This window comes from Rhinichthys klamathensis, unplaced genomic scaffold, assembly GCF_029890125.1.
Source record: "Rhinichthys klamathensis goyatoka isolate OS25496 unplaced genomic scaffold, OSU_Roscu_1.1 h1tg000304l_1, whole genome shotgun sequence".
NCBI classification, from domain to species: Eukaryota; Metazoa; Chordata; class Actinopteri; order Cypriniformes; family Leuciscidae; genus Rhinichthys; species Rhinichthys klamathensis.
The window spans coordinates 26,658-47,500 of NW_026606823.1; the positions used below are offsets into that span (position 1 = coordinate 26,658).

The following is a 20,843-nucleotide window of genomic DNA, read 5'->3' on the forward strand; positions in this document are numbered from 1 at the left end:
AATAAATAAATGTTAATATAACTAAATAAATAAAACAAAAACTACAATGGCATAATATATAAATGCATCATTTAAATGCACTAATTTACACACGTATATAAATAAAAATAAATAAATGATGTAAATAAATCAATTTAAATATATACACCAGTAAATCAATAAACAATAATAAATAAAAAAAGGCTTTTTTGGCAGCAAACACTTAAGATGGGTTTGGTTCATACATGGATAAAAAAGTACCCCATGTGTAAAGTGAAATACTCTGCTGGATCTTTAATGCTGTGGGCCTAATTTTCTGCCAGAGGTCCTGGGGTCTCATTTATAAAGCGTGCGTACGCACAAAACGGGGGTGGAAACGTACGTACGCCAGTTTCCACGCAAAGGTTGTGATCTATAAAAAACAAACTTGACGGGAGAATGTGCGCACCTTTAAGCAAACTTTGAGCCGTGCATACGCACGTTTTGGAGACGGAGCAGTTTGGCGACACCAATGGTGAGCTGGAGCTAAATGTCTTTTTGGTCACTTTTAGACCGAAAATCTAAAGAAAATTATACATACAGTATACAGAAAGATAATACAAACATAATTTCACTCACCAAGCCTATCACATGAAGCAAACATCCATGCCTTTTTAAATATCCATCCCTTTGTTCTTTAGTGAAACTGACGCAGCCTATCTAAAACCGTACATCTTCATTATAATCATAAATACAGTGTTCTGTAAAAATATGTTCACAATAACAGTTTAAATAATAAAACTATATTTTACTTCTAAAATAAACATTTAGATTAAATATGCCATTCTGATTAATGGAGTTAGACACTTAAATTACATGAAATCATTACTGAGAAGTTACAAAAAAAATTATATTCAATAAATAGAAATATTTGTTGTGGATGCAATGCTTTCAAACACTTTTCCTCTGGCATGCTGTGTTTCAATGTTTTAACTACAGAGATAATTGCTTATCATGATAATAGCAGATTGTCTGAGAAAATAGTTTCGTGCAAATAATGCACTACAAGGTCTATCTGTTTCCATTAAAAATATAAATCAACTAAAAATACTCTTTGGCCAGTGGAAAAGATTGAGAAAAACTTTCTCTGAAATGTATTTTACACTATTTGATTTATTTATTCAAAAACAAGGCAAGGATATAGGCTACTAAATTATTTTTTATTAATGTAACTAATGTGACGGCATATCCGTATTTCATTTTTTCCAAATGTCTTGTACCGTTAAACATGTTATCACGTAGATGAATAATCATATGCAAATGATATGCAGAAGAGGATATGCATAGTAAAACTAGGCGTTGTAATCTCCATATTTGGTTATTTCGAGGAGACGACGCATGTGCGTACAATCTTCCGCTGACTGGGATTTATAAAGTGAATTCTGCGCAGGTCCTGGCGTACGCACGGTTTTATAAGTCTGAATATTTGTTTGCGTACGCCATCTTTGGCTTTCGGACGCACGTACACTTTTAGTAAGGATCCTACGCACAGTTTTATAAATGAGACCCCTGGGCATCTTGTTTAGATACATGGCATTATGGATTCGATCAAATACCAACAGATAAAAAAAATCTAAACCTGACTGCCTCTGCTAGAAATCTAATAACGGGCCATGTGTGGATCTTCCATCAGGACAATGATCCAAAAACAAACATCAAAATCAAAAAACAAAAATGTGTCACTGAGCACAAAACCAAGCATCTGCAATGGCCATCCCAGTCCCTGACCTGAACCCTATAGAAGATGAGTGGGGTGAACTGAGGAGAAGCGGCGCCAACATGGATCTGTGAGTCTGCATGATCTGGAGAGCTTCTGTATGGAGGAATGGTCTCTGATCTCTTGTCAGGACGGTGTTCTCCAAACTCATCCGGCATTATAGGAGAAGACTCAGAGCTGTTATCTTGGGAAAAGGAGGTTGCAAAAAGTATTTAATAATAGGGAGCAAATAATTGTTCCCAATGTGTTTTGGAGAAAAACATTTATTTCATAATGTGATTTCCCCCCCACTATCAATTATACTACTTCAATAAAAGGTTAGATTTTTGCATTTAAAAAAAATATATATATCAAAAGGATAAACAATGCAGATTTATTTTTTACAGCCATCTTCGATCATATTTACCAAGGGGGCAAATAATTCTGACCAGCACAGTATATTTAAAATGACCGTAATCTTCCAATACGTTGCTCAGACATTTGCACCCTTGCATAAAGTATGTTTCTGGTCTAACCGTGAGCAACAGTGAAGCCTGCTTTGGCAGAAACTAATTACCAGGTAAACTTTTTAGTATCAAACATTTCTTAGAGTATCCCAAGTACAAACACACGGTAGTTCGAGTGAGTCCTCTAAAACCACCAAGAGATGAAAGTGATGGAGCCGATGAAAAAAAAAAAAAAAAAAAAAAAAAAAAAAAAAATCAAGGAAATGAAAGCGTCTTGCTTTGTGAAAAAAAGAACAAAAACAAATGAAAGGAGCATCTTTAGGTGTGTGATAAGTGCACCACACATCCAACACAGAAAGAGAGAGAGAGAGAGAGAGAGAGAGAGAGAGGGGGGAATAATGAAGGTTTCATTAAAAGCTCTTCGGAGTGGCTCTCACACAGATGATTATCTGGTCACGCTGTCCCTCTGTTAATGAGCCTGAGACACGAGCCAGGCCTTCAGAAGCTCCACATCCCCCTCCTGAAGGCCTCGACCTGCGCTCTTTATCTCTGCGTGTGTTTGTGCGTTCCTCTCCTTCTAACGAGTGTCAGTAACGCGCGGCGGGCCTGCGGGATCCGGTCGGGCGAGCGCTAACAAACATGACAGACGGCAGAACGTCTCGTAAAACGGTTTCGAATCAGAGCAGGCGAAGCTCGACCCGAACCCCCGGCGGTCCACATCAAACGCCTCACAGATATGAGCTCGTGTGAGTGATGAGAGGGCATCTGGTGCTAATGAGAGACAGATTCGCTTTCACTGGGGTGTCAGTCTGTTGTCTCTGGCTCAGATACGCTTCCTTTCCAAAGCCAGAGTCGCACACTGACACAAACACAGCACATTTACAAATCCTTCCAAATCTCACCAGAGACCAGCCAACTAATTAAGCTAACAAACTTTTACAGCTACGCAAATAAGATACTAAACAAGAGGCATCAAGGCTGGGCAATGCAGTTATAAAATAAATCAAATTAAGGACTATTACTTTAAAAAATGAATATTAAAAAACACATCATTGAGACTTCCATTAAATTGAGTGATGAATCGGTGCATCTTTTGATTCATTCATTCAAAATATTCATTTCGAATATTGCTGGTCTTACAGGGCTTGAATTTCGGATTGCGCGTTTTACGCATAATTTTACTTATTCACGCAGATTTACTCATACCCAAAGTGTGTATGGGTATATGGGTACTCCTCTCAGTACTAAATTGAGTTCTTTTTCGCTGTTTATTGTGCTTAAACTAAACTTCAGCCGCCAACAAGCTCAAACAAGTCACTAAAACAAGGACGAATCATAAAACAATGCCAAACTCAAGCAGCATAAAAGGACAACATTAAAAATAAATTAAAAATCATTGCAATATTTCACAATGTTGCTTAATTTTATATGACCAGCAAAACCTTTGTAAATATTTGATATATTGCCCTAATAGAAAAGGCTTTCAAAATCTATGCATAAAAGCTGATGTCTGGAAGAAATTTAAAGGGATAGTACACCCAAAATTGAAAATTCGGTCATTCATTACTCACCCTTATGTCGTTCCAAACCCATAAGACTTTCGTTCATCTTCAGAACACAAATTAAGATATTTTTGATGAAATCTGAGAGATTTCTGTCCCGCCATTGACAGCTACGCAACTGACAGCGCTTCAAAAAGTTCAAAAAGAGTTCGTAAAACTAATCCATATGGATTGAGCGGTTTAATCCAAATTTTCTGAAGAGACCGATTCACTTTATATGACGAACAGATTGAATTTAGGCTTACATTATGTGAATAAAAGCCTAAATTAAATCGGTTCGTCAAGAAAGCTCTCATATTTCATTAAAAATGTATTATTTGTCTTCCGAAAATGAACGGAAGTATTTTGGAACGACCTGAGGGTGAGTAATTAATGACAGAATGATCATTTCTGGGTGAACTATCCCTTTAAACAAGACTGGTCTTTAGATTTTTTGACAACCAAAAACTTGAAAGTCGGTTGAAGTTGAAAACAGCAAACAGATACGACACTGTCGAGATTGAAACCAATGAGTTGAATATGTGGGTGGAATATTCCAGTATTTTTGGACTTCTTTAGAGACAAAAAGCATTTATTCTCACTCAGCGTCTGATGAACATCAGGTCACCGTGAGCACTTAACCGCCACACTGATGCGTTTCCTGTGTAAATGTAGCCATGAGAATGGGATGAGAGGGCCTCTACGTTAATGAGCTTAAACAGGAGGAGCAGAGAGAGATCAAACCACTCCTCATCCTGAGGGATGAAGGGAAGGAAAGCCTACGCCACATAAAAGAATACAGCGCTAAGCTGCGTGCAGGGGCAATGAGCAGGGATATACAGCCTTATCAACGGCTTTCAGCTTCTAATTAGCAGCTTAGAAACAGTGAAAAGCGTCGGTCGTGACAACAGTCGTGGGTGGAGAGCAGGAGACAAGGCGAACGATCAATGAAAAATACCACGCAAGCGTCAGAGAGAGAGAGGAATCTAGGCCTGTCAGACGAAAACAAGAACGGCTCTGCGTTCACGTTGGCTCGAGTTGCGGTTGCGACGTACTCGACTCTCTAATGCAAATGAAATATTGATGTTCTTTAGACAGCCACTTCACTGTATTGCTCTCTTATGATGCTCTAGTTTATTCTGTGGAGAACCGTATTGATCCAGGGAGAAATATTAAACATTGATTTGTGATTCGAAAGCTAGAAATAGTGAGCACTGTACCGCCATGCCTCGGCAGAAAGAGCCCGCACTTCAAGTCAGAGAACACAATTAATATTCCCATTAAACAGAAATATTAAAAGCTTGTGGAGTCGAAAATGTGGTTAACTAGAATGATTTCTTCTTTAAGAAAAATAGATCAATCACAGAGAACTCAGGGCTCAACAATAAAGATCAGTGTGAGAACGGTTTAGAAATGTTGACGGAACCGTCACATGCTCCATCGAGCCAGAGCTGTTAGCATGCAAGTATAAATATGGATTACAAAAAACATGTTTGTTTTGTTTTTTGTTTTTCTTTGGGGTTAGGGTTGACTTTGTTAATGACATTTTTTCATATTTACACACCCATAGATACATAAACACAACAAACTGTCATTTTTTTAATCTTTTAGTCGTTAATCTAAGTTTCTTTTTATTATTATACTTTTTATATAATTTTTGCATATATAAAATCCACAAAAATCCATATTATATACATTGCCTGTCAAAAGTTATGAAACATTGCAATTTTTAAAAAATTTTGAAAGACGTCTCATTAATATATAAATATGCACATAAATAAATGCATATAAAATTATAATAATTATTCATTATAAAAACAAACATTCATGGTGAGTGCAATGGAAATGTTTAAAATGTAAAAATCAGCATCCGATTTTAACATAAAAAGCCTCTCTCCAGTAGCCTGGGAAAACCCAGACAACTTCCGGCAAATTTAGATTTGCTCTGAAAGTTAGTCCGGCAAAGAGCTCATTCAAGCCCATTTCCAATCCGCCGAAATCCCGGCACCAATCAGAAACGTTGGGGCGGGCTTTACACGATGACGACAGCGCTGGGATTTTGAAGCAGATTTTGTAGCCTACATTACAAAGATGGATGCCGCCGTCGAACATCACTCGTTCCAATCAGCTATCGCGTCTGTTTTAAGCGATTTGAACGTTTCCTTTTTGTTAAAAACCGAGCAAAGAACAACACCCGCCGCTCTGCATACGTCATCTCCTTCATCGCTCTGATTGGGTTTAGGTCTATCCGCGACGCCCGTTGGTGACGCCCCTCTGGAAATGATTTGTCTATGACGCTTTACCATAACTCAGTTACAACTGAGAATGCTCTGGTTTTAACCAGGCTATCTCTCCAGCAATATGAAACTACAAAGCGCAATCCTCAACCACCAAATGATCACCGACTGCGAGCTCTCAGAGAAACTCGAAGCATCTTGTTCAAAGAGCTTCTTGAGACTTATTGAGGTAATGAGTGATTTGTACATGTCTCTCTGTAGCAAGAACATGGTCATATTGATAAGGGCATAATTACCAGGTTGTGCTGTGATTAATTTGCTAATTGCTGCATTGTGCGGTGCCTGAATGCAAAGGCCAGACACACAACGAACAAACATGCTTAGTCCTCAATAACACACACACCTTACATAACCTTTCACTTTCAGGCCAAACACTCGCTGTTAAACAGATCCAAACATTGCTTTAAATATAGACTGGCTAACAATATGCAATTCATTTTTGAATTTGAAATGAACATGCCTCTGAAAGATGCTTTGTGCAATCTAGTGCATGAAATCAACAGGAAAGCAATGCATTTCTGTGTCAAGTGATTCAAAGACAGACTTCATTTCACATGTTGAATGGCAGCTCTCTGGGTGCCGTCTGCAAAATAAACGCCATCAGTGCTGATGCGTCACATTCGAAAGTGCATTTTGAACAGGGGGTTTGGGATATAGAGAGTGTTAAATGTCTCTTCCTATCTGTTAATCTCAACGCTCTGTCAGCGAGACAGGAATACCAGTCTTTTTCACTTCATTACCACAGAGAAACGGATTGCTTTTCCGTGTCTCAGGAACTATTGATATCTGAAAATCGAAAAATTTCGACAGGATGTTTTTTCTTAAAAAATGGGAGAGAAAAAGCTTTTAAAAAAGTAAAGTAAATAAAATATTATATTCACAGAAATGTACCATTAACATATGTTTACATATGAAGATTGGATCATCTAGCAAAATAAGAAAAAGAAAAACATTATGGCACTTTGTCATGTACTGTGCATCTTGTTTAAGCCAAGATTGTATTCACAGTCTCTCATACCATTTATTAAATCAAATCTATTATATTTAAATAAAGCTATAAGCCAAAAGGTCTCTTGCATCAGAATGATTTTACATTAAAGGAGCTGTATGTAAGAAATTTATTTCAATTAATCATAAAATGGCCCTGAAATGTCACTAGACATTAAGAAATCATGTACATTTCAAATACTTATATCACTGACAACAGTAGTCTTGCCAGGATATTGTCATTTAAAAAGTGCAGTTGCAGCCCTCAACTGATGTTGATGTTGTCATGTTGTGTTTTGGTCTGATGCTCCACCCTCCACCTATCTACCAATCACGAAGTCAGTAGTGTTTCGGCATCCGGGTTGCCAGCTCTGCTCTAGTTACCACAGCTGCAGCTCGTCACGTTCCTGCTGGATCCTGCAGCCGATCTGGCAACCTCGAGTCAGGGAGGAGGGGGAGGGGATACACCGCTCTACAGTAATTTGAAAGTGATTGCAGTACTAGTTTTGGCCACAATCTTACATACAGCTCCTTTAAGGGGTGTTTTAAGGAATGACAAACTTTTTTTTTACCAGCTATAAATTACTAAAAAAAATAAATGCTGAAACAAATTAATAACACATTTACATACTGATGTTTACTAAAATACAATTAATCATTTATTCAAAATGTATCTTGTAATTTTTCATACACACTTGACTATTTAAAAGAAGCGTTAGCTCGTCAGTTCCAAAATCTAAAATCGACCAACAATGAATAACACACAGCAAAATTATTAGTAAATAAGTGGAGTAAATATGGTAAAAAATATGTCTGTTTGATTATATATCCCTTCATTGCTATAATAAAGGCGGAGCTGAAGAAGAAGCCAGCGTCTATCAACAAACCCTTCTCGGTGATTGGTTGGAACACTATTTATTATTTATTTTGGTTTTGAGGTGGTTGGTGAAACCAATTGTTTTTGTGTGCAGATCTCAGAGCCTTGCGTTTTTTTGACGGCCTGTTTATGGGGCGGGCAGCTAGCGGACCGGTAGGAAAGATTAGATGAATGTGATCATTTATGTTTGGGCCTGAAATCGCTGATACAACCTTTAAAGTGCAGCGTTACATCAACCATCAGTCACAACCAGCTCTCAAGTTGCCTTGTCAATTTTATTTTCTTCAGGAAACTTAAGTACTTTTTTACAAGGACTTTGAAAATGGCTTATCCAATCACATTTCAGAACTGGAAATATAAAGATGTGATCAAATCCAGCATACAGGTCTGTAAGTGCACAGACACTCTCTCCTTCAAGAGACAGAAGTTTGTTCAGTCTGCTAAAGTGATATAATCCCTCGCTCCACCATCCCTCTCTCTCTCACACATTCACTCTTTTATTCTCACTTTCACCCCATCTCTCCTCTCTAATCGTGGAGTTTAATGTGACTCATCATCCCAGGAATCAGATGTGTAGTGGACGCTGGATTATCTCCGGCACATAAAACGGACGATCCAGAGGATAAATCCCACAATGCAACACCCGCAGAGACCGAATGCACCCAGAAGAAGGAGCTTACACACTCACACTTATCTTTACACAGCCAGGGACATCAACTCTATAAACTATTTTCTACAGGGACACGAAGAGAGAAACATAATAAAGATCATTAAACTTCCCTGAACCTGAAGTTCTTAATTCACTGCTTTACGTCAAATGAAAGTACAATAAAAAACAGCAGCTTTAGCCCATCTGGAAACTGAATTGTGCGACTGCTACCTTCCTTCCCTTAAAAAGTATACCATTTACAGACAAAAATGCTCAAGTCATGATGCAGAAGCATAAATGCCACTTCAGATGCAGCTTATGAAAAAAAAATTGTGTGGCCACATTGTAGCCTTAAAGGTTTATGTGTAATAAATTCTGTTGAATCAAAATATATTTCTTTCTAAAGCTAATTTTTGTCAAAGCTTTTCTCATCTAACACAATAATGACTAAGCCAAAACTGATGTGAGATTAATTTGTGATTAATTCGATTAATCTGCACATGTAATTAATTAGATTAAAAAAACATTTGAACCGCTTGACAGCCCTAGTAACTAAAAATGTATTGGTCTTATTGTGCATGATTCATATATAAGAAGATACTATCAAATAATAGCCAAATATCAATTTAGGCACTGTTTTAGCACACTTGCATTTGGTTCTGGCTCAATTCTGGTACTTTTCATGATCTAATTATTCTCAATGGATAAAACACTCATTACATATACTGATTCACTCAGGAATGTCATAATAAAGAAGTAAACTGTACAGTGGTTGACAAATAAAACCTTTCTACCGCTGATCTCAAGCCTGACGGCATATATTCTGTGTTCCTGAGCGCATCTGACGCTCTTACTGTGGTATGCATGTAGAATTGTGCTGAATCTGCATTTATGTTGTGCTGCACACACAGTAAGGGTCTGTTTTCTCTGTGCTGCAGTGTGGAGCTGGACTTTAAACTGCAGGAAGATAAGCTACAGCCTCTGATGAAGAGACTGTGTCCCACGGAGGAGTCCCTGTTCCCCCCTCTGCCCTATCCTCAGGAGACCATCGGCTCCACGCCCAAACGCAAGTCCAAAGCGGAGGCCAAGAAACACGCGCGCTGGAAACTCTGGTTTCTGTGACCGCAGGATTACATACACCACTTTATTATGCTTTTGATCATATTTTCAAGAAGGGAGCACGACAGAATGCAACGCTCCATGTGCATCTGTTCACTTGCTTACTTATGCCTGTTTTTGATCAGGATGAAACGGGAAAATCCTATCAGTTTGTTTTTTTGTTTCCCCCCCTTCGGTACTTTATGGATGCGAGTACTGAACTTGGTTTGGAAATATCGCAGCCAACACTGAAAAAATTAAATATATGTATATTCAACAAAGAAAAAAAAATGGAATTTGCTTCCGGAAAAAAAGGAATAACGAGACTATTTCCCTCAAACAGAGCGTGAAATTATTTTAAGAGAGTGAGAGACATAACTGGATCAATAACAAATCTTGCTTTACAACTATTATTTCTTTTTTGGTCCTCACCCTGCTAAAGGTTTGGAAATTCAGGAGGATATTTTAAACACAAACAGGACACAAGCTTTTCATTTTGGTCTTCTCTTCCTCATGGAAATCGACGCAATCGCAGCATTAAATCGAAGCACAACTCTTCAGATGCACTGGATGATGATTCTCACAGAGGGATGGATTTAAAACTCACTAGAGGATGTAATTATTTGCAGATCAAACCGGCGAAGTCACAACTAATTCATGAGATTTATATGGAAATAATATTACAAGCCTCTGTGAATTCATATAAACTTTCATATACTATTATTACCAGAAAAAAAAGGAAAAAAGTATGACTTATTTTTCTAGATTCTTAATAATCACACATTTAAAGATTTTCTAGAAACACTATATATAAGCTTCTCTCACTTATTGGATTATTGAAATTATAGGAAGCGTTTTCAGACCGTGTCCGTTAATTTTAAATTATTTAATTTTAATTAATGTTCTTCTAATACAACTACAGACATAACCATGGAAACAGCGGTAAATGTTTACCTTTCTGTGACAGGAAGTCATGTGATACACAGTCACCATATTGCTGCAATCTCACTAGACTGATGAACTGATCTGCATATGGAAAAAAGACGATTTAACAATACAGGATTCTAAATGTCACAGATTGACCTCTTGGTGCAATATATATATAAAAAAAAAAATACTACAAAGCTGAACAGTTTGTAGTGTTGCAGGAAAGTAGATTAAATTGATATTTTAACGGTTTTAAATTAATTTTTAATGTATTTTTACTTAATTTAGATAGAATCCCTAGAGTGTGACATCACGTCCTGTCTAGTGTGACCGCACTTGACATCTGCACTGAATCAAACAATGTTCCTATGGAAAAGAAAAATGAAGAACACCGGAGCAAATAAGGTATCGTTGAGCATATGTGTGTGTGTCGCGGGTCTTACGGGAGGTAAATGAAAGTCTGAGAGCATTACAATGTTCAGAAAGGAAATTCAGTCACAGGTGAACAAAAACAAGTTCAGATGATATTTCAAAAGAAAGAAAGAAATGATATATTGCCTAAAAAATTAAGTGAAATGAAAGCAACATTTTTTTGCGCATTGTGGCTTTTTTTATGACAATATAAACACATTTTCCCCAGAATTCTCATTATCTTTCTCAATGTATGGAAAATCTAATGTATGTATATATATATATATATATATATATATATATATATATATATATATATATATATAGAGAGAGAGAGAGAGAGAGAGAGAGAGAGAGAGAGAGAGAGAGAGAGAGAGAGAGAGAGAGAGAGAGAGAGAGAGAGAGAGAGAGAGAGAGAGAGAGAGAGAGAGAGAGAGAGAGAGAGAGAGAGAGAGAGAGAGAGAGAGAGAGAGAGAGAGAGAGAGAGAGAGAGAGAGAGAGAGAGAGAGACACCCCTCACATTTCAGCAAACATTTTAGTATATCTTCTCAAGGGACTATACTATAGAAATGAAACTTGGATATATTTTAGAGTAGTCAATGTGCTGCTTGTATAGCAGTATATATTTACTGTCCTCTGAAAATAACTCAACACACAGCCATTATTGTCAAAATAGCTGGCAACAAAAGTGAGTACACCCTAAGTGATAATAGCTGTACGTTGTTCAACCATGCAAAGCCACATGTCCTATTCATCATATTCATGTTTTTGTCTGCTTGACAGGACCATACAAATTTGTGTATCTTGTATTAGAGCAGTTAAAATGTGCTTTGAGTACAATTCTCTCATACTGACCTCTGGATGTTCAACATGGCACCTCAAGGCAAAGACCTCTCTAAGGATTTGAGAATTAGAATGGTTGCTCTCCACAAAGATGGCCTATAAGAAGATTGGTAACACCCTGAAACAAAGTTAAAGTACAGGGCATGGTCATACAGAGGTTTCCCAATACTGGTTCCACTCGTAAGGCCTCGCAAGGATCAATCAAAGAAGTTGAGATGTTAAGTTGCAGAAGCTGGCTTCAAAAAACAGACGCATGATCGCGCCAGCATTGCTTTAGAGGTTGCAGAAGCGGAAGGTCAGCTTGTCAGTGCTCAGACCATACGCCGCACACAGCAACAAGTCGGTTTGCATGACCGTCGTCTCAGAAGGAAGCCTCTTCTGAAGCTGGCTCACAAGAAAGCCCACAAACAGTTTGCTGAAAGCAACCTGTCCAAGAGCATGAATTACTGGAACCATGTCCTGTGGTCTGATGAGACTAAGATAAACTTGTTTGGCTCAGATGGTGTACAGCATGTGTGGCGAAGCCCTGGTGAGGAGCACCAATAAAATTGTGTCTTGCCTACAGTTGAGCATGGTGGTGGTAGCATCATGGTCTGGGTCTGCATGAGTGCTGTTGGTACCGGGGAGCTGCGCTTCATTGAGGAAAACATGGATTCCAACATGTACTGTGACATTCGAAAGCAGAACACGATGCCCTCCCTTCAGAAACTGGGCCGAACGGCATGATAACGACCCCAAACACACTGCCAAGATGGCAAGTGCCTTGCTGAGGAAGCTGAAGGTGAAGGTGATGGAGTGGCCAAGTATTTCTCCAGACCTGAACCCTATTGAGCACCTGTGGAGCGTCCTCAAGCGGAAGGTGGAGAAGTGCCATGTGTCTTACATCCAGCAGCTCCGTGATGTCATTATGGAGGAGTGGAAGAGGATCCCAGCAACACCCTGTGCAGCTCTGGTGAATTACATGTGCAGGAGGATTAAGGCAGTGCGAGATAACAATGGTACTCACACAAAATATTGACACTTTGGACACAGTTTTGACATGTTCACTTAGGGTGTACTCACTTTTGTTGCCAGCTATTTTGCCAATAATGGCTGTATGTTGAGTTAATTTCAGAGGACAGTAAATATATACTGCTATACAAGCAACACATTGACTACTCTAAAATATATCCAAGTTTCATTTCTATAGTATTGCCCCTTGAGAAGATATACTAAAATGTTTGCTGCAATGTGAGGGGTGTACTCACTTTTGTGAGATACTGTGTATGTATACACACACACACATACAGCTGTCGGGCGGAAAACTTGTATCTCTATATTTTGTCAAATTTTTTATTTTTTTAGTCACTCTTTACATCTGTCTGTGGGTTTTGCAAATATTTAACCATTGAAAAGTATTAAAAAGAGCTTGTGACCAAACCTCGTAACTCCAGTGGATCCTCAAACTGTCAGTCAAACCTCATAAATCCGCTCACCTCTATCGTGAATGAGGTGCCACAAACATTGAGCGTCTCTGCTTGTTTGCAATGCAAGGGTAAATAAAGAACTAGTTCTTTGAATAAGTACAGCTTTTTTTTACTCAAGAAACACTTTATACACTATATATATATATATATATATATATATATATATATATATATCTTTTATGTATTTGAGGAGCAGAGAATAGTGTCTTAGTCTATTTGTTGTCATTGAATCATGGCCAATACGGTCTTAAATAGTCTGTGCGTAGCACTTAATTTTTTAATAACATGAGATTTTGGCCAAATGACAGAAGACACTGAGCGTCCACATAGGCATCGACAGTAAACGTAATAACCTGTAAGTTGATGAAAACGTAATACGATGCACTTACTGCCTCCAATGAGGTAAATCTAATGACGGACAAAACATGTATGTCTATAACGCTGGTCAAAAACCTCATAACTCCATTTGAGCTTGATTTTGGTAAAATGTTAATAATCTAATGACACATGCAAGTGTCTGACCACCTGACCACATATAAAGCCATATTACAAACTTTGACAACACAGTGTTTAATTAATTAAAAACAGTGTGTTTCCATTTCCTGAAAAGTAGAGATATTTGGAGATACAAGTTTCTGCCCGACAGTGCCGAAATATAAATATATATAATAAAACATGCATTTAAAAAAATGTTGCATTAATTTACAGTAATGAGTATTGCTGGGGGAAAATATGCTTAATTGTAAAATTAAAGTCAATACAACCACTTTTTTTTTCTTTTTGAATGTCTTTTGCCTTGAGATTCACTCATATGGCCACAAACAGAGAGAGATGAAGAAACACATGAACAAGAGTATAAAATGGAGCATGGAGAGTCAGAGCGATACGGACAGAAAGAATCACACACAACCTGCGATGCTTAAACATCTCTCTGCTTCAGCTGACACACAGTCTACAGGGAGAAGATGCCTTGTTCTTTCCTGACGACATACAAGTCACATACACACTGCAAAGTGACTAACTCATTTATCGAGTCGAGATGTAACGCCGTCTGTGTGATTTGCTTCCACTGGACCTGCAAAAGTGAAACATCTCAAACGCATTAACTTGTTCAGTCTGGTTCGCAACACACTTTGTGGATTTAATGAACATTCAGTGTTCACTTTCAGTGAGTGAAATGCAATTGTTATTCCCATATACATCAGAACTCTGTGTGCACAGAAACGGGTTAAAGAGGAGTGACAGCCGTACTGAAAATCAAACGCCCCTTTTTATCGGAACATAAGTTTAAGTGATGAAAATATCTAGCAAAACAGGGCTAAAATCATCTCAAACAATACTGATTTCAGCCCACAGAACAAAATCACAAGAGCAAAGCATTCTGGGAATGTCACGTCAGAGGCCAAAAGCAGAGTCCCATCCAGAGATATGTGCCAAAGTCTTTTAAAAAAGGGCAAAAGAAACCACTTCACGAACAGGAAAAAACCCATTTCCACTGAATTGACTCTCTCCCGCTGGTGTATGTTGGCTACTTCAGAAACACAAGACGAGCCGTCCCCTCGTACCACAACAGTTGTGATTCTCAATAGCTCTACTGTAGCCTAAAGAGACGATTAGATGTTTTTCTGTTCCTTAAAAAGTGCAATTGATTTATTATGTGCAATATTGTGTATTTTATACAGTTTTTAAAACTATTTACTATACAAAATAAAACATGAAAAATACAAAGAGTGGCTCTATTATTACTGGGAGAACTGGGAAATCTGTCTGTATAATGCATTTCATAGTACTTTCTGTCCACAGGCATGTATATGAATTAATTAAATGAATAAAATTACATATACATTTTAATTTTTATTTAAAAAAATAATTTAGAAAAATGGTTATAAAAATAAAAATAACTGACTTTTCTATGGTGGTTTTCACGTTAGGATTGTGTAGTGTAGAATTTCAGCAATTTTGACTTTTGGGACATTACTGTCGTGCTGCAGATGCTAATTGTTGGAATGTGTAATTACTGTATGTGAGAAAAGCAGCTCTGGATTTTAAGGAAGGATGTCGCCCACCCAGATTAGACAAGATAAGAATAAACTCACTGCAGTGATCTAGGAGCAGCGAGGAGGGGAAAAAATAAATACATACATAAATAAATAAAAATACAGATAGGCAATATGCCGGCTACGATTCACTCCAGATGGCAACAGTAAGTTCATAGGATTGATTCAGTAGAATTACTTTTACTGCGTGTCTGTACCTGTATATCACACATATTGGCTAAACAAATATTGAGAGCAAAATTACTGAGCTATAACATAAAGAACCACCAAACACATGTAAATGCAGATGAGAAGCTGTGCTAAGCCACCTGTTTTTATTTATTTATTTATTTATCAAAGGGATCCTCAATGTATTTCTCTCTCTTTCTTACTTCCATTCCCCGAAGCAAAGCAAAAGACACTCTGAGAGTTATTAAAATTCTCCAGGTCACAATGAAGGAGTTTGTGTGCGTTTGTGTTTATTAAGCAGGGAATTCCCATGCAGGCTTGCAGCGGCAACCATTCAGTATTTCCCTTGCGAGAGAGTTTGAAAAACTCATCTGAAATGCACTTAAAAGGAAGACTGTCAGCAAAAACCTTCAGATAGAAATAAATCAATCCGAAGAGCCTCTCTATCATCACAAATGTATATTTAATGCACTGAGAATGTGGTGAGAATGTAAATCTAAGAGGATTTTGCTGCACTGATGCTGCAGACTGAACCTGCTGCCAGTCCTGAAATTACAGTCAAACAGAGCAGCCAATCAAAAGCCTTGCTCCTCGACCTGGCCCCTCCTACTGCAGAGGAATGGGATGGGCTGAAAATACTCTGATTACACACAAGCACAGATCCTGATAAAGACATGACTGCATATTAGAGAGAAAAGCCTACTGAAAGGCGTAGATGAGGCTTATAAGGTTCTTCAATGCAACAAAGACAGAGAAAAGACTAAAATACTAACATCAGACATAAAAAGATCATAAAATACAAGCCGAAAAAGAAGTCTTTTTTGCGAAGCAGTTGTTTGAGTGGTTTTTAGGGTGTTCTAGAAACAGGGCATTGCTTTGGTTGCATTAGTGTATGTTAGGTCGGTGGTTACTTGCCCAGGTCAAAATAGCTCCCTCAAGTTTCTAAAATATTCTGTAAACTTGGGATCCTCTATCCACGGGACCTTTAGACTCATTACATTGTCAAATTGTGAATACAAGCACTCCTCTCTCCAATATTACCTCTCCAACAAACCACACAATGACATATTCATGGTTGATAATCAAGAACGATCTGTAGGATTCAGAGTTTTTGAAGTTTAAAAAGATTTTCTCCTGGACTTTTTCTTTACTGTAAGTGCACATCAGCATGCAGGACGTGTGTGGCTGTGCTGATCAGACTCATTTGAATTCTAGACTCACATGCAGCAAAACCACAGAGAAAAGTTAATGCATAAATCTGAATCTAAGCAACAGAGCCCTGACGAGCAAGGTCACAGTGGAAGAGCTGCCTACAGAGACCAGACACACACACTAAATGTACTATCAATCTACACAATCCTGAAAACTGAAACTACAACACATGCATTCTTAAACATGCTCAGCCTATACATGACATACAAGCACACATATTCAATCACAGAGAGACAAATCTGTAATTCTGAGACCTCCAGATACTGAAATTCAGCATTAAACAATGACATTTTTACGTCTCAAAGCAGGGGTTGGTATTTCGCTGTTTTTGAGCCTTCGGCGATGCTCTGAAATGGCTTAAAAATGGTTCAACCAACATTTAAACCATTGATAGCCAAATATAGTATACTCTTGAAAGGCTACGCGTTCGACTGCATGCATAGCGTACACGTAAAAAAAAACCGAAGTATACTTTGGGCTAAAGTTGCTTTGGTTAAAAGCGTAAGCCAATGCTCTCATACTCACAATTTCCCTGTACAAGACAGAGGGATTTACTGCAAATGTCAGCAAAGAGTATATGTACCCTGAGAGCAATGAATGGGCATTATATGACGTGACCATTAGGATTTGAGAGTCTGGAGTTTAGAGACCTTGTATTTGTATTTCATGCATATGGCTGCAGAAACATATGATGCAATGCTGCCAATCAGATCCAGCAATCCAGTGACTTCACCATGAAATCAAAATTGATTATTTTTAATAGAATATTGTAGTGTTTATTATAAATGATTTATCCATCTACATCATTCTTCATTCAAAGTAACTCCCCCTCCCTCTTGCAGAGACCTCTTCTCTCTGATGATGTGTTCACCAGTTTGCAAATGTTTATTACTTTTATATTTTTGCATTTTGGCTCATGCTTTTACCAAAGCAACTTACATTGTACCTGGGGATCGAACCCATGACCTTGGCTTTACTAGCCCCGGGCTCTACTGTATACACACACATGGTCATAAAACGAAAATAACAAGAATTAGCTATATTGAGCAGAATTTTAAAGTTGGTGCATCTCTACTTTCGCTGTTTATCTTTTTTGAAACATAAAAACTCCAGTCTCCATTAACTATGCATGAAGCTTAATTGCATGAGGAAAAAATAACAATCTTTTGTGTTTCACATAATAAAGAAAGTCATATGGGTTTGGAATGAAATGAAGACTTGTAAATGATGACAAAATATACATTTTTGCGTGCACTATTCCTTTAAACACATAAACGGATGCATATGGAGGGACGTGGCTGTAAAAGACAAGGACAGCCACTACCAAGAGCTTAAAGCTCTCTAACTGCTAAACTATCCCCTAACACCTGATCTCAGATCAGCTCAGACAGGATGAAATAAAAAACAGCAGCAAATAAAGCCATGTGTGCTCTTGTTGGCAAACACACAGCAATCACAGGAGCTGTAAAACAGTGCCAAAAGACGTTGCACATTCACACCATCTGGACAAACAGCATAATGAAATCAAATCAACACAAACACTGAGAAATGAACAGATCAACAGTGATCAAAAGACAGAGAAATATTTACACACACACTAGGTAGTGTGAGTTTAGGGGTGGGGCTATCAGTTTGGTGACCAATGGAGGATGAGTGAGAGTTTGGGAAACCTGTTTGTAAACAGTTGTTGTAGTTTTGTATGGTAGCACTAGCGGCACAGAAACTACACACTTCAGCTTAATGGGTGTTATTTTATGTCCAAACCACAAAAACAATGGATTTGAGTCAGACCCACGCGCGCGCGTGTGTGTGTGTGTGTGTGTGTGTGTGTGTAGCCATTTGATGATTGCAGACAGCAGTCCGATTGCACTGCTATGGTAGAACACACTGTTACTACCCACGGACACAGGAAAGCCAAACAATTAGAAGAGAGACACCAGAAGAAAGACACACTTACTATGAGAAAAGAGTCTCGTCCCATGGAGATTACAGTCCTGTTTACGGTCCTCAGAAGCTTCTCCATTATGATCTGTACGTGCCACTGCGTCGGACCCTAAAACGACACGCAGAGACAGAAATATACCACAAATAAATGACTTATCCGCACAAGACAACATTAAACTCAAACATCTCTGGTGGGTGACATTCAGTGATGGGGGAATTCCACTGAACTGACAAAAAAACTCTATTAGGGTTTCCACAAAAATATTAAGCAGAACTGTTTTCAACAATGATAATCAGAAATGTTTCTTGAGCAGCAAATCATCATATTAGAATGATTTCTGAAGGATCATGTGACATTGAAGCCTGGAGTAATGATGCTGAAAATTCAGCTTTGATCAAAGGAATAAATTATATTGTAAAATATATTCAAATATCAAAGTTATTTTACGTTGTAATAATATTTTGCAATGTTACTGTTTTTTGACTGTATTGTTGATCAAATAAATGCAGCCTTGATGAACAAAAGAGACTTTTCAAAACATCAAAACAAAAAAAATACTTCAAACTTTTGAACAGTGGTGTGGTTTAATTAGCTTTACAAACCCAATTAGGGATGGCAATAATTGTGTTGAACTGAGCTATAAAGTTTTCTGCACAGTCAGCGCTGCAGGGAATCTGTGTGATCGCGGCCTAACGCTGCCCTGCTGGTGCCGTGTTCACTAGTCAAAGAAAGATACTAAATTAACAGATATTGAATTAGTCAGTATAGTAAAGATATTTCTTCAAATTTCACTGGTGTAAAATAATAAAATAAACTGCATCGCATCCCGTCGCTCTGAGCCGTGTGTGTTTGTTAGTGGGGATCCTGATACACTCACAGCAGATTGTCAATTATTTAACAAAGGATGCAGCTGATCTCCAACCAGCGATGAGAGAGCTCTGTGCTCGACTGTGACGTGTGTATTACGCAACACACGCTCAATTATCAAGTAAACACACACACTCGCACAATGGTTCAAAGGATGCTTCACCCACAGCACCATGAAGTGGGAGAATCAGTGACGTACGGATATGTGTGTGTGTGTGTGTGTGTGTGTGTGTGTGTGTGTGTGTGTGTGTGTGTGTGTGTGTGTGTGTGTGTGTGTCAAGCAGTGTTATTTTAGTATCACTGAGATACTAGGATATTAATTTTTATTTCAGTTTTAGTTATTATACACAGTATATATATATATATATATATATGTATGTATCGTATACTGTATATTATTTATGTCATCGGTTATTTCATTTCAAGTAACATTTTTTTTTTGGTTTTAGTTTTAAATAACTGTAATAAGATGGGGAGATGGGAAATGTAAAGATGGGGAGACAGAACCAAATTAAAGAAAAAGTTATTATGCAGAGTTTAATATGCAGTTTACTGTGTAGTATTTCATCATACTCTTATTCAAAACCACCCAGTTAAAACATTTTATGCAAATGAGGCTCTTCATAGAATGCACTTATTCTAAAAGTGGCAGTAGAGGAGATTTCATCCAACAGAGACATTTGTGGAAGTTTTCTATTGATCATGGCGGCAGTAACTGATCAAATGAAGGAGAAGAGCATTTTAACTGGGCAGATATCCAGAAGTGCTGCGCAGTCGAGTGCTGACCGAAGAGGCCAATTAACAGTCGTAATAAGAGCCAGAAATTAATTAACTTTAATTAAATAAACTCACATCTCTGACTGGGTCACATACAGGCCATTGAAGTTAAAGGAGGACATGAGATAAACACACACAGATTAGCATATCAATGTTGTTTCAAACCTGGTACAAGCTTACTTGACTTTTTAGACTTTCAAGTAATAATTATTTCCGATTTTATTAGGGCTGTAAGAAAAAAATCGATACTCGTGAATATCGCGATATTATATTTGGAAATACTGTATCGATATTTATTTGTTTACCTCCAAGATTCATGTCAGTGTAATTGTGTTCGGTTATAACCCGACCGATGACAGTGTTATCTCACAACGTTAGCGTTAGCATTAGCATACCGGCTCCCGTCGCGGTGTAGGCTGCAGTGTATTTTACAGTATCGCAATATATCGTATCCTAACCCCTGTATCGTGATAAGTATCGTATCGGATTATTAACGATACACAGCCCTAGTTTTTAGGAGACTTGGATTTTCCATTTTAG

General features: G+C 37.9%; 2 protein-coding genes across 4 annotated transcripts in view; one reads left to right on the plus strand and one right to left on the minus strand.

Moving 5' to 3' along the window:
- LOC130104181 (inhibitory synaptic factor 2A) overlaps positions 1–10,741 on the plus strand; it is a 29,129-nt gene extending 18,388 nt beyond the window's left edge. Inside the window, exon 3 of the mRNA XM_056270656.1 lies at positions 9,471–10,741. Coding sequence (XP_056126631.1) covers positions 9,471–9,654 — 184 coding nt within the window. The 3' untranslated portion in view covers positions 9,655–10,741. The remainder of the gene's footprint in view (positions 1–9,470) is intronic.
- dock1 (dedicator of cytokinesis 1) overlaps positions 1–20,843 on the minus strand; it is a 283,215-nt gene that overhangs the window by 18,969 nt on the left and 243,403 nt on the right. For all 3 annotated transcript variants that reach the window (XM_056270649.1, XM_056270648.1, XM_056270650.1), the window contains one exon: positions 18,672–18,767. In XM_056270649.1, the coding sequence (XP_056126624.1) occupies positions 18,672–18,767 (96 nt within the window). The remainder of the gene's footprint in view (positions 1–18,671; positions 18,768–20,843) is intronic.